The sequence below is a fragment of the Plasmodium sp. gorilla clade G2 genome (genome assembly GCF_900097015.1).
Source record: "Plasmodium sp. gorilla clade G2 genome assembly, chromosome: 8".
In the NCBI taxonomy this organism is placed as follows: domain Eukaryota; phylum Apicomplexa; class Aconoidasida; order Haemosporida; family Plasmodiidae; genus Plasmodium; species Plasmodium adleri (nom. inval.).
In genome coordinates, this window is record NC_041700.1 from 1,045,012 (window position 1) to 1,060,882 (window position 15,871).

The 15,871-nt window shown below is 18.9% G+C and overlaps 5 protein-coding genes across 5 annotated transcripts; 4 read left to right on the plus strand and 1 right to left on the minus strand.

Moving 5' to 3' along the window:
* Window positions 1-239: 239 nt before the first annotated feature.
* PADL01_0826400 (conserved Plasmodium protein, unknown function) lies at window positions 240-3,017 on the plus strand (the record flags this gene model as incomplete). Its single annotated transcript, XM_028681617.1, has 1 exon — window positions 240-3,017. One exon carries the CDS (start codon window positions 240-242, stop codon window positions 3,015-3,017), a length of 2,778 nt encoding a protein of 925 aa, XP_028537977.1.
* Window positions 3,018-3,911: 894 nt separating this feature from the next.
* On the plus strand, window positions 3,912-6,323 carry PADL01_0826500 (conserved Plasmodium protein, unknown function; the record flags this gene model as incomplete). The annotated part of the gene is made up of 1 exon (XM_028681618.1): window positions 3,912-6,323. One exon carries the CDS (start codon window positions 3,912-3,914, stop codon window positions 6,321-6,323), a length of 2,412 nt encoding a protein of 803 aa, XP_028537978.1.
* A 771-nt stretch (window positions 6,324-7,094) lies between these two features.
* PADL01_0826600 (conserved Plasmodium protein, unknown function) lies at window positions 7,095-7,748 on the plus strand (the record flags this gene model as incomplete). The annotated part of the gene is made up of 1 exon (XM_028681619.1): window positions 7,095-7,748. One exon carries the CDS (start codon window positions 7,095-7,097, stop codon window positions 7,746-7,748), a length of 654 nt encoding a protein of 217 aa, XP_028537979.1.
* Window positions 7,749-8,482: 734 nt separating this feature from the next.
* Window positions 8,483-9,448, plus strand: PADL01_0826700 (apicoplast ribosomal protein L21 precursor, putative; the record flags this gene model as incomplete). The annotated part of the gene is made up of 1 exon (XM_028681620.1): window positions 8,483-9,448. One exon carries the CDS (start codon window positions 8,483-8,485, stop codon window positions 9,446-9,448), a length of 966 nt encoding a protein of 321 aa, XP_028537980.1.
* A 544-nt stretch (window positions 9,449-9,992) lies between these two features.
* PADL01_0826800 (conserved Plasmodium protein, unknown function) lies at window positions 9,993-15,259 on the minus strand (the record flags this gene model as incomplete). Its single annotated transcript, XM_028681621.1, has 2 exons — window positions 9,993-10,865; window positions 11,042-15,259. 2 exons carry the CDS (start codon window positions 15,257-15,259, stop codon window positions 9,993-9,995), a joined length of 5,091 nt encoding a protein of 1,696 aa, XP_028537981.1.
* Window positions 15,260-15,871: the final 612 nt, after the last annotated feature.

Below are 15,871 nucleotides of genomic sequence, written 5' to 3' on the forward strand. Positions count from 1 at the left end.
TAAGACACTTGAAAATAAATAAATAAAATGCATACATATACTTCTATATGTGCATATATATATATATATATATATATATATATATATATTTATTTATTTATTTATTTATATATTGTTTTATAAAGGTTGTGTTGTGTTTATATCCTTAACATTTTATTTAAGAACTACAAAATATCATCTCCCATCTGTTTAATTTTATATTGTTTTCTTTATTTGAATGTTCTATCTTTCTTCTTATAATGGTTCCTCTATATGAAGAAGCCGGCATTGTTCTTGATGATGTGTCTGGAGTTATTTTGTTTTATGAGGATGTAATTAATGAAATGAAAGGTTCTTATAATAGTCTATATGATAATATGATATTATTAAAAAATAAAATGGAAAATATAAAAGAAGAACAAAAGAAAATATTTAAAAAAGAAAATGATGCAAAGGAAAAATATTTTAATAATAGTAATATGTTAAATGATATATTGTGTGACAAAATTGGTTTAATTAATATGACAAATGAGGATGTCAACAGTGAAACTATCAACAATAATAAAAATAGAAATAATATTAACAATAATGATGATGATAATAATAATATTAACATTTTATCTTTTCACAAAAAAAAACATTCTTGTTATAATAATAATCAATTAAAAGATGGTGATAATAAAATTATAAAATTCGATGAAAATATTTTTAATATTTTAAAAGACAAAAATGAAATTGGTTCTAATAATAAAGATATAAATATAGAAAGTTCAAAGGATGAAAAAGACAATATATATATGGACGATATATATAATGATAACTTTATTAATTATGACAGTTCTATAAATTCAAACAAAGTAAGTCCTATTATATTATCTGATGAATATAAGAAACTGTCAAATTTTTTAAAAGAAAAAAAAAAAGAATACCAAAAAATTATATCAACTAATAAAAAGGATAATGTTCTTAATATTGATAATGATATAAATAGTGTAGACAGCACACAAAACCAAATGAACAACAACAATAATAATAATAAAACAAATAATAGTAAGAGTAAGAGTAATTTATATGTTTATGATAAGCATAAATATATTTCTACAAGCGAGGAAGGTAAAAAAAATATAAATGCAACAGATATATTTATACAAGATGAAAAAAAAAAAGATGAAATGAAACATGGTATTCATCACTCTATAAAGAAGAACACCAAAATATATAGTGAAGACTTGAAGAATTATAATAAGTCAACTAATAGAAAGAATAATTATTTATTACTTGATAATAAAAAGATAAAGAAAAAAAAAAATAATAAAATGAAAAAAAAAATGAAAAAAAAAATAAACCAATTTTTTAATCTTATTTATGAGAAAGAAAAAAACAATGATATTAAAAACCTTATGAATAATATATACAACAACAAACAAATAAATAATTGTTATAAAGATTATTTCCCTTTTTGTTTACTATCAAAAGAAGATAGTATCATACTAGAAAACATGGAATTATATTTATCATCAAAATATAATAAGGAATGTTCACATAAAATCTGTAATCCTATTAATAATATAGAACCATATAATAATAAATACATGAATGATCAGAATGATATAGATAACCTAACAAACATACAAGATAGTATTTCATCTCTTGGAAAGAAATTAAATAATATTAATGACAGTAATGAAACTATAAAAAATTATAGTATAAATAATATATTTAAAATTATGAATGAAGATAATCAAAATGGTATTAATAAAAATATAAATATAAATGATATAGCAAAAAATAATATGAATATACATAATTCCAATGAATATGAAAATAAATATGAAATGAACATTGATGATAAAAAGAAAAATTATTTTTCAGATATATTTTTTCATAAAAAAGAACAATTAAATATTCCAAATAATAGCTATATGTCTTTAAATGATGAGCATTCTTATTATAAGAAAAAAAAAGAGAGAAACAAAAAGAAAAAAATACTGAATAATTCTAATATATCTAATAATATATATACATCATCATCTATAGGATGTCCATATTGCACATGTATTTCTCATAAAAATATATCTATGACAAGAGAAAAAAAAATATATTCTTATGATTCTGATGAAGAGAATCAGCATGAAAAGAAATTGATTAAAATGGTTAATCCAAAAACAATTATGAAGAATAAATTAATTTCTAATTTTATAGACATTGATAGGAACCCTATATTTGCATCTGCATATAATCAATCTTATGGACCTTTATCAAACGTGAAAGAAACAGAAGCAAATAAAAATAAAAATAAAAAAATAAATAAAAAAATAAATAAAAAAATAAATAAAAAAATAAATAATGCAACAGTCAATCTAACCCTTGATGATAATGTGCTTATTATGACATCATCAGAGAAAGATAATAAAAATATATTAAACGATGCCAAGAAAAATAAACAAAATTATTTTTGTATGGATACTATTATGAGTGCAAATGATAATTCATATAATGATATCGATTTAAAAAGATACGATAAAAAAAAAAAAAAAAAAAAGGAAAAAAATGACCATGTAACAGATACTATTAAAAATAATAAGAATGATAAGGAATGGTGTAAAAATAATAATCTTCTATGTAATAAAAAAGACAGAAATGAAAAGAATTATATAAATAGGAATAACAATATTATATATAAATCTTCAAAAAGAAATATGAAGAAGAAAAATAAAATGATAACAACAGTAATAAAGGATAATAATATAGAAAACAGAAAAAGAGCAATTGATCAAAAATATGATGAAGATATAAATGATATAAATAAAAAGAAAAGAAAAAATAATCAAAGTTTATTATATCTTAATAAAGATAATGAAGAAGTTAATGATATAATATTGAATGATGTAAATCATATAAAGAAATATGAATTAAGAAGACAAAAAAAAATAACATATGTTTTACCATCATTAAATAAAAAATTAAGAAGAGATAGTTGTCGATTAATATTTGATCCATTTGAATACAATAATACATGGAAAATTAAAAGTACATAATAAAAATAAGATAAACAAAAATATATATATATATATATATATATTATTTATATATTTTTATTTTTTTTATTATTTTTTTTATATTTTTTTTTTTTTTTTTCTAACATAAATTTTGTTGTTTATGACTCTTGTTTATTTTCGCATTATTTATTAAAAGGTCTTAAAATTAGACCTCCCTTTTTTAAAAAAAAAAAAAAAAAAAAAAAAAAAAAAAAAGAGGTATCTATAAATTTATATATATAATATGTATAACTTAAAGGACATATGGATTAAGTTATTTATTTATTTTCTTTTAATAATATTATATATATTAATAAATTGAAATAAACTAAGAAAAAAATAAAATATGTTCTATAAAAATAAAGGTGATCTTTCTTTTTCATATATTATAAATGAATACTATATTATATATGATATATGTATATATGTTATATATATATATATATATATATATGTAATGCATTAATATATAAATATAAATAATATTATATATATTACATATATTATAAATATATTAATATTTAAAATTTTTTATTTTTGTTAATAAAAAAAAAAAAAAAAATAATCAATTTATATTTACGTTGTTAATAAAAATATAATATATATTCCTTTTAATATTTTAAAAATCTTAAAGACTTAAAAAAAAATAAAAATAAAAAATAATACATACATAAATATAATTATATATATATATATATGTGAATGGTTTATTTTTATTTGTTTATTATAGTTTGCTTTTACTTTATTTATTAAAAATGTAGAAATGCTTTAAAATAATTTGATGCGACAAAATTAAAATATTTTATAAGATATAAAATATATTTGTATATATATAAATAAATCATATATTATATATTATATATTATATATTATATGTTATATATTATTATTATAATGGTGTTACCATCATTATTTATAAATTACAAGTATGATAAATACAAAAATGAATTTACAAATAAGCATGTAATAAAATGTTATAACCTTCCTAGTGTTATAAATGAAGATTTTTTTCAATTTTTTATAAAAAAATATAATAATGAGGAATTATATAAAATCGATAAAATTATAAAACCATCATATGAAGAAACAAAGTTATATCCATGGAAAATAATATGTAATAAAAATTTAGCTAATTTTTTAATAAATAAAGAAAAAATATTAATTGTTGATGATACTATTGAGAATAATAAGGTTTATATTAAATTTGATAATCATAAAAATGAATATAATAATAAAGATGATCCATCTTGTAATAATGATATAAATATGGAAGATAAAAAAGAATCTATAAAAAATGTTTCTTTTGAGAATAATATATTTATAGATAAAGAAATAAAAACAAAAAAAAATGAAGAAGAGCAAGATGTAAATAATAATATATTTAGTGATATGAAAGATAATTGTGATATCTCTTTTAGAGATGATAATAATGAAACAGCATGGAATTATTTCAATATAAATGTAGATAAATCTGTGAATGATAAAACTTTTATGATGAATCAAGGAAAGGATCAAAGTATTGAAGGAGATATAAATAAATATAAAAAGGAAATACAATATTGTGAATATATTGATGAAGAAAAAAATAAAGGCACCCACAATAATAATAATAATAATAATGATAATGATGATGATGATAATATTTTTGATAATATTTATGATTATTATAGTTGCCATTATAGTGACCAATTTATTGAAAGTGATTCAGATTATTCTATCACATGTGATCATAATAATATTATCACTTATCAGGAGTCATGTTCTTATAAACATTTACATCAAAGGTATAATAATAAAAACATCAAAGATATAGACAATGAAAATAATGATACATGTGATTGTGCCTCAAATACCTCAGAGACAAAAAGTGGATATAGCTCATACAAAAATAATGTAACAAATTATAGAAACAACCAAGAAAATAACAAAAAATGTAAGAAAATATTCTATATCTATTTCATTGAAGGAAATGAACAAGATATAATTGAAGATATAAAGGAAGAAGATAAAAACAAAATAGATGAAAATATTATTGATAAAATTTTAAATGAAGAAAAGGAATATATAAATAAAAAAAAATATGTGACAAATGATACATGTAATATAAATGATATTAATAACTCAGTTGAAGATTATATATATAATTTACACAATAAAAATTCTTCTCAATGTAATGATAAATATATAAATTCTTATGAAATGGAAACAAATCAGAATAAACAAGAATTAAAAAGTGATATATCGTTATCTACTTGTTGTATTCAAAATGAAGAGGATATAAAAAATGAAAAGGATGAAAAGAGTAAAAATTGTGAATATGAAGATGAAAAGAATAAAAGTTGTGAATATGAAGATGAAAAGAGAAAAAATTGTGAATATGAAGATGAAAAGAGAAAAAATTGTGAATATGAAGATGAAAAGAGTAAAAATTGTGAATATGAAGATGAAAAGAGAAAAAATTGTGAATATGAAGATGAAAAGAGTAAAAATTGTGAATATGAAGATGAAAAGAGAAAAAATTGTGAATATGAAGATGATAAAAATAAAAAAATTGAACAAAATAATAAGAATGTGGAATCCTTTCTTGATGATAATGAAGAAAACAATTTAATATACTCTTCTAAGAAATCAAGTTATAGTAGTAGAAATATAAAAGAATATGATATAAAAATTACATGGCCAAATAAATTATCATGGAAAGAGATATCTAATGAAATAAAACAAAAATTATGTGTTGTTATAAAAAATAAACCAGCTGAATGGAATCATTATGATTTACAGAATTTTTTAGTATCTCAATTTCATAATAAAAATTATATACCAACATTCCAAGATATTTTTATTACAAAAAGTTGTCCTACTATAGCAACTGTAGCATTTAAAAATGAAGAAGAAAGAAATTATTTTTTAGATCATCAAAAATTTAAATTACCTCCCTTCAAACATTATCATAATGATTTAAATAAAAATAATATTTATTATAATAAATATTCAAATTTCTTAGTTCTTCAAGAATATGTTATCTCATATAATACTCAATCTAATAATAACCACAAAAAATATTATCAAGATAAATATGAACAACATACATATAACCATTATGATTCAAAGCATAAAAGAAAATATAATAATAATTATTATGATCATTATAATCAAAATTTAAATTCAAAAAAATATTCAGATGTATCTATTAATAAATATAGAAAAAAAATTAATTATAATAATAATAATAATTATTATCATATAAATACCAACACAAAAAGAAAATCGCTATCTACGTCATATGAAAGAAATGATGATTGTTAAAAAAAATACGAATGATCATAATAAATATAATAAAATATAATAAAATATAATAAATGAAGTTTATGTTATTATTTATAAGTTATAAAATTCTTTATGTAATAATTATGATAACACCAATATATGATACATAAAAAAAATATATATATATATATGATTTTATTTTATTTTATTTTTTTTTTTTTGTCCTTACATATACAGCACAATTTAAGCTGTTTATATTTTGTATACACAATCATTCCTATTCAACAATATAAAAATATATATATATATATATATATATTTATTTATTTATTTATTTATATTTATTTATAACTCAAACATTTGAACATATATTTATTAATTCGATTTTTTCAAAGTAAAATTTACCTTGTAAAGCTTTTTTATGTATTTTTAAAAAAAAAATATAAAAGACATAAGTCAGCCTTTTAATAATGATGCGCATAAATTTTAAAGAAAAATATGATCATCTTATTGAAAGAATATATACATATATATGATTATAAATGACATGGGCTATATGTATATATATTATTTATTTATAATCATTTATGTAATTACATTAAATATTTAAAAAAAATAAAAGTTGTTTTTTTATTTTTTTAAATTCTGTGTAAAAATACAATGTAGTTATTGTAAGACATCCAAAGTATTAAAATCGATTTTGTTTTTTTTGCTAATATATAATATATATTAATATATATATATATATATATATATATTTATTTATTTATTTTTATTTTTATTTTTATTTTTATTTTTGTTTTATTCATAATGAGAAAAGAATCCTTTTTATTTCTTATCTACACATTAGTCTTGTTGATAAACTGCTTTTTTTACTATGGATTTAAAGCCAAAAAGAATAAACATTTAAGGAACTTATTAAAAACTTTGACAGATAGAATTGAGACAAACGACGGAGAAAATGAATATGCACGCTTAACTCAAACACCAGTTATAAATATGAATTTAGAAAAAACAATTTTTAAGACATCTTTGCAAGATATTCTTGTTGAGTCTTATGCAGAAAAGATTAAAGATATTATATCAAAGAATGATTACGAAATAAATAAGGAGAAAGAAAAATTGGATGAAATAAAATATTATAATGATAATTTAAATAAAATAAACAATATATTAATAGAACGAGCAAATGAAGAAAAAAACAAAAAAACAAAACATAAAAATATTCAATTGCAAAATAAATTACGAAATAAATATTTTCATTATTTACAAGATGAAGATAATGGATTGAATATATTCCCTGTTTATAAAATGTTTGAATCCAATCCATTACATTTTAATAATAATATGATCAATTCATTATTGCCACATGAATTATTAGATAAAGGTATTTTGTCAAATAAACAAATTTTAAAAAATTCAGAAAAAATGATTTATTATCCTGAAAGGGGAAATACATTATAATAGATATAAAATAAGAATAAAATAATTGATTTATTTCAAAAAGTTAATTTTTTTTTTTGATCATTATTTATATATTTATTATAATATTTATGTAATGTTATTAATTTACATATCTATTGAATTTTTTTTTTTTTTTTTATCTTTTAATAAAAATTATTATGTAAGGTTTCTTATATATTATTATTACACATAAAGAAAATATAAATTGTTTAACTATTTTGTGAAAAAATAAAAATATATATATATATATATTATATTATATATATATTATATTATATATATATTTTGTTAAGACATAAATCTATTAAAGAGTACACCTTTAAATAAAAATTACTCTTATAATAATATTTACAAAGAAAGAAATAATTAGTACACATTATAATAAAAAGAATAATATATATAATATATATATATTATTTATATTTTTACCAATATTATATATATATATATATATATTTTTTTTTTTAATTGTTCAGGTAATTATATCATAAATTATTTATTTATTTATTATTTATTTTAAATATTTTAATAACTCGTATAAGAGGGAAGAATAAAAAATAAGTGTATATTTATCATAATGATAGAATTAATCACATTATTAAAATAATAATATATATATATATATATATTATATTTTATTTATTTTTTTTTTTTTATAAGAATGGTCAAAGAAGTGTTCTTTTAAATATTTAAAATGAGAGATTTAAAAAGTATACAAATGAATATGCGGAAATATGTTTTTTATTTTTTCGAGTAAAAATAAATCCTTTTTGCTATGGGCAAGTTTTATGCTTATGTATATTATTAACATTTCAATATATGTAAGTAAAATAAGTCATCATCATCATTTGAATAAAAAAATATATAATTTAAATTTTGTGAGTAATATATTTAAATCGAATAAGAGAAGAAGAAGTAATGCATTAAATGTTTTAATCAGTTCACCTGCACAAGTAAAATTGTCAGAAATTGAAGATGATAAAGATAGAAGTGGAAAATATTGTATTATAGAAATATGTGGAAAAATTAGATGGGTAGAAGAAGGTCGATTTTATGATGTATTTAGAATAAAACAAGAAGAAAATAAAAATATATATTTGAATAGAGTTTTATTTTATAGTAATGAAGAAGGGAAGATATTTTTTGGTAGACCGTTTTTAGATAATGTTCGTATTCATGCAACAGTATTAAATCATTTTCGAGGACATAAAATATATCGATTAAAATATAAACCAAAAAAAAATTATAAAAGGTTTTATGGCCATAGACAAGAAATGACAAGAATTAAAATAAATAAAATTGAATATAATAATGAATTACTTGGTCAAGAAAAAAGAATTTATAATTTTTTTAAAGATGATTCTTTATATTATATATTAAATCGTATACATAATATAGTCAGACCAAGTTTAGAATTAAAACATCTAAAAAAAAATTTTATAGAATATATTAATTCGTTCTGCTCTTTGAAATTCGAAACATTTTATAAACATAGAGGTAATTATAAAAAAGAAAAAATGCTTCGTAATATTCTAAAAACAAAAAAATTAAGCAAAAGACCTGAAGTTATTGAAGAAGTTAAAAAAATTGAAGAAGAAAAGGAGAGACAGAGATTAACAAAATGTGACCCCCTCGACGATTTTGATCCAGTAGTAAATGAATTTATGATTAAAGAGCATTTCTATTCACAATATAAATAAATAAATAAATATATATATATATATATATATATATATATATATATATATATATATATTATATATATATGTTTTAATATTATCAAGAAATGGCTATTTCTTTATTGTTTAAATAATTTTGAGCAAAATATATTTTAAATGCAAGTTAAAAACTAACGAAAAAATATAAAACAAAGACAAAAAAAAAAATAGATGAAAAGAATAAAAGATATTATATATATATATATATATGGATATGATAACAAAAAAAAAAAAAAAAAATAAATATAACTAGATAAATTATGTGGTGTCCTTTTGATTTGAAGGACTTTATTATGTGTACATATAAAATACACACCAAATGCTAATATATTTTTTTTTTTATTTTTTATTTTTTTTTACTGAACAAAATTTTTATGTTAATTCTTAAATTTAGATTAAGAAGTTATATATAATCAGAAGATACTTTCTTCTTCTTTTTTTTTTTTTTTTTTTTTTTGTTTTGGTAACATCCCTTATGGGTATATTTTTTTATTTTTTATTTATTATATATTATTTTTTAATTTTTTTAATTCATGTTTAACTTATAATACTTTTCTTTACTTGGAAATGGTCTTTCAAAATATAACAATTTTGTTATTTTATAAATAAGAGGTATAGTTACATATTTTGTATTTACATTATAAAATTTCAAGGCCCTTTTAAATTTTTCACTTTTAAGAAAATGATTAATTAATTCTTGATCATTTAAATGCATATGGTTTTCTTTTATGAGTCCTAATTTTAAGGACCACGTTTTTAATGCGACTGTTGTATTAGAGAAGTCATCAAAATCTGTGGGTATATTTTGTTCATGTGCCTCTACATTTTTATAATAATGTTCTTTATTATTAATATTATAGTTATGTTCATTCACAAAATTTTTATCATTAAATATATTATTCAAATTATTATTTTCATTTGTATCTATATATTCTTCATTATTATTATTATTATAATTATTATCATTATTGTTAGACGGTAAAGTTTTTTGTTCAGTTTTTTTATAAAAATATTCTATAAAATTATCAGGATTTTCATTCATATATTTATAACTTTTAATTAATACGTCTACATCTTTACTGACTGCTTTATTATTATGTTTTTCCTTTTCTAATAACTTTTCTAAAAATTTGTCTTCTGCTATTTTTTCATTTTGTCCATATAAAAAAAGCATATCTTTGTTCATATCTACATTTAATAGGCTATTTACGTTATTTGATTTATTGTTATTATTCATTTCTTTTTCATAAGAACTATTATTATTATTATTATCAGTATTATGTTTATTATTTATTAAATCGTCGTTACTTAAAACAATCCCTTCCTCTTTTTCTGGTTGCAGGTCTTGTAGTTCTTCCATGTTTATCATTTTCCTTTTCCTTTTATAATAGCCTTGTATCTAAGAAGTGAAAAAAAAAAAAAAAAAATATAAAATAAAATAAATGAAATAAAATAATTTATGATAGAATTAACTTAACAGTTAAAGAAACATATATATATATATATATATTTATTTATATGTTTATCATTTTATTTAATATAGCCAAAAAAATACAAACTACAAATTTGACTTACTTCATATGATGCATGTCTATACGCTTTCATTTCGTCATCTTCATTTTTAACATAACGTTTTTCAAAAGAATCAATATGATTATTATCTTCATAATTTTGATTATGTTCTACCACTGCTTCTTTTTTTTTTTGTTCTTCTTCTTTTATGATTTTATTTATTTTGATAGCGTTTTCATTCGTTGGATCTTTTATAGGAGTCATTTGATCATTGTTGGATTTTTTTTTCATTTTTAATAATTTGTCCAGTTCATTTTTTTTAAATAAATTTCCAATATTTATAGCCTTATTTATAATATTCTGAATATTAATTTCGGTTGTTTCTTCTATTTTTTCTTGTTCTTCCTTAACTAATGAATTATTATTATCGACATGTTGAAGGTTATCATTTTGATCTACATTAATATTTTGATTGTCATGCATTTTATCATTAAAAATTGAATATATGTCTTTAATGTATTCATTGTTTTTTTTTTTATCTTCATAAAATAACTCTTTCACATTATTCTCAAACATATCATAATTTTGCATATCATTATTTTCATTTAATTCTCCTCCTTTTAAATTTGCCACTTTTTTAGCTGAAGTAATTGTTTTTTGCCTGACTTGTTCAGGTGATTTTTCAAAATGTTCCTGAACATTTTCTTCATTAATAAATGTATTTAAATAATTTTCAATATGATCATCATAATTAAAATTATTTTCATTATGTTCATTATTTATGTGTATATTTGTTTTTGTTTCATTTTTTTTTTGTTCATGTATGGAGTATGTATGCTTAAGTATATTATCTTTAGTAGAATTAGTATGTTGAAAAATATCATTATGATTATTTTTTATATTTTTCTTATTGTTCACATGGTCATATATTATATCATCGTCAGTTGTATCATCATCATTGATATCATATTGGTTTGAATCATCATTTATATTTTCATCATTGATATCATATTTATTTGTATAGTCATTTATATGGTTATTATTAATTTCTTGATTATAATTATTTATGTTCTTCTCATAAATTTGTTCGTTATTATTTTTATGGGTGTTATTATCCTCATATTTAGCACTTAAAAATTGCTGATCATCTTGTATTATTTTGTCATTTTGTATGTTCAATATTTTATCAAATTCACTAAAATGATTTTCTACATTTCTATTTAATAATTTATTTCTAAATTCATAGTCATCATATATTTCTAAATTATCTAAGGATAAGTTATCCTTACTTCCAAAATAATAATACATTTTTTCATCCCACTTACTTATATCTTCACCAAATAATTTCGAAGCTTCTTCAATACATTTTTGTTCATCATTCAATATATTCATATTTAAATTTTTACTTAATATATAATTAAGATCATTTTTTATATTAAAAAATGATTTTTCATCTTCATCGTTTTTATCATCATCTAGGGGATCATTTTCAAAAATTTTATTTTTAAGTTCTTCATCATAAAGTTTATCTTCTTCTTCAAGTAGGTCATTTTTATTAAACAAATTATCCTTTTCTGAATTTTTATTTAAAAGGTTATTGATGTTTTCATGAGCAGATTTTTGTTTTTTATCATAATTTTTATAGTCATCATAATTTTCATCCTCATCATAATTTTCCTCCTCATCATAATTTTCCTCCTCCTCATCATAATTTTCCTCCTCATCATAATTTTCCTCCTCATCATAATTTTTATCATCATCATAATTTTCATCCTCATCATATTTTTTATCATCATTTTTTTCACGTCCACTCGATTTGGTCTCCCCATTTTGACCTTCCATTTGATACTTTTTCAAAGTGAGTAGATCCTTCTCAATTTGTTTTTCAAAATTTTTCTTTTTCTTATAATCGGGGTCAGATTTTTGATTGCACTCCTCCATGACATTACGCCTTATTTTGTGTATATTTTTTTTAAGATATAAAAGCGATGATTGATTTTGTTCATTTGAATTTATGTTAGACATATCATTATCTATATTAAGAGAATCATAATAATTTAATTTTTCCTTCATTTTATTTATGGATTCTTCATCAGAATTATATTTTTCATTTGGATCATATAAGTACCTTTCAGATATTGAATATTCATTTTGATCTTGATCATTTTGATATTGGTTATTATTCATATATTGATTATCAAATGTTTCATTTGTACACTGTTTGTTATTATTATTATTATTATTATTTGTGGGTGTATTTAGATTATCTCTAAATGTTTGTATTTCATTTTTTAATTCTTTATTTTTTTTTCTTAAAAAGTCCACGTTTAATTGATTATTCTCATTATCTGATATATCAGTTCCTATCTCTTTTAGAAACTGTTCATTGTTTGCATTTTGTTCCAACATTTCTTGATAATTACTGTTAGGTGAACTGAGTTCATTATATTTTAAAATAAATGATTTAAACTCTTCTTTTTTTAAATCTTTTACATTTCTTAATTCATCTAATTGTTTATTTTTTTCAAATAAATTGTATACATTTTTTTTTTTTTTTTTTAATTCATTGTATTTTTTAATATAATTGATCATATGATAATTATGTGTTATAAATGAAGAACATGGGATATATTTATTTTGTTCTCTTAATGTCTCTTGTTGATTTAATATACGTAGACAAGCTTCTCCTTGCATATCATATACACTTACTTCAATTCTATTGTTTAATATATCTATTTTCCTTATTTTCAAATTTTTTATATAATCATTAATTTCGATTTTTTTCTTTTTTCTATTATTTAAGAAATTGTTAGGGTCTTTATTATAATGACCTAAATTTAAGAAGGCTAGAGTTTTACATCCTATATCTATATATGCACCTTCTTCGTTAATAAATTTTACTGTGCCATTAACTTCATCTTCTATTTTGAAGTCTGTAATTTTTTTTAATTTTTTCTTATTATTTTCTTCTTTGATATACATTAAATCTTTCGAATTTTTATTAAGTTGAAATTGCAGTCCCAATTTTTCTTTAATTTCATCGATATTTTCTTTATTTTGGATATGATTATAAATATTTTGTTGATAGTTTACATTTGGAATAGGTGATTGTTGGTAGGGGTTTTTTAATTTGTTGGAAATGTCTTCAAGATGATTATGAGAATGAATATGAGAATGAATATGAGAATCATTATGAGAATGATTATGATCATCATTATGAGAATGAATATGAGAATGAATATGAGAATGAATATGAGAATGAATATGAGAATCATTATGATCATCATTATGGTCATCATTATAATCATCATCCTCATTATAATCATCATCATTATCATCATCATCATCATCATTATCATTATAATCATCATCATTATATTTTTCTTTCACTTTATAATATTCATCAGCTTCAATATTTTCCTCCTCATCAAATTTTTCCTCCTCATCAAATTTTTTATCCTCATCAAATTTTTCCTCCTCATCAAATTTTTTCTCCTCATCAAATTTTTCCTCCTCATCAAATTTTTTCTCCTCATCAAATTTTTCCTCCTCATCAAATTTTTTATCCTCATCAAATTTTTCTTCTTGATAACTTGATTTCAAATATCCAATTTCCTTAAGTTTGTTGAGATTAGATTTGAGAGTTTTAATTTCTTCTTCATTATCTGTGACTTGTATAATATTATTTTTTTTATGAATATAACAAATGACAACATCTATATATTTCCCTATTTCATATTTTTTTTTGAGTTCTGTTTTTTCATTAAAATATCTTTTAATATATAAATGAGCTAATTGTATGAAATTAATATCTACTTTTATTAAATGATTTTGGACATGTACAACTTTTGCTCTAACCTGATCTCCTAATTTAAAAAAATCAATCGGAAGTTTAAATTTATGTTTACATAATTTAGTTGTTCTTTTTGTTTCATCTTCTTGTTTCATTTTTTCTTTTATTTTTTCAAATAAATCATATTTCCATCTTCTTAATAAATGTTTTTTTTTTGGTAACTTTTGTATATAACTAACTGAATGAGGATTTTTTTTTTTTTTTTCTTCTTTATGCATTTCTAGTTCTTCATTTTTTAATGCAACGAAATATTCAAACAAATCATTCCCATTTTCATATAATCTTTTATTTCTTCTTAAAACATATTTTATACTTTTCTTCCTATCTTTTAAAAAATTAATATTATTATTAACATAAAAATATCTCTTTATTGTCTTACATTCATATGTTAATAAAAATACAATAATGGAAAAAATCATAAATGTCATTTCTTATTTTTACATTAAACATATTATTATATCGTAATAAATATATGAACATCTCTCATCACAAATATATAAATAAATAAATATATATAAATATATATAAATATAAATATATATATATTTTATATATATATATATATATATATATATATAACAATGATTATAAAATAAATTTTATTTTTTGTATAATATGGATGTCACCTTATAATCATAAGGTAAATCAATATGTGTATATATAAAATATATTTTTACATTATGAGAAAATTAGATATATTCATATAAGTTTCTTGAATTATATGTTCTAGCTCTTATAAATATGTTCTCATATTAGCATTCTAATAAGAACAAAACAAAAAAAAATAAAATAAAATGAAATAAAAAAGAAAAAGGTTTTAATTTCTAAAATATCTTTTTTGTGTAAATTTTGATTAATTTGTTTCCAATATACATTTATTATTCATAATAATTAAAATATATATAATATGTACAAATGTATTATTAAAGAGTAAAATATTTTAATATATCTGCCCTTTTTATTTTATTTAATAAAAAAAAAAAAAAAAAATAATCATATAATAAAAAACTACCCTTCATATTAATATATATATATATATA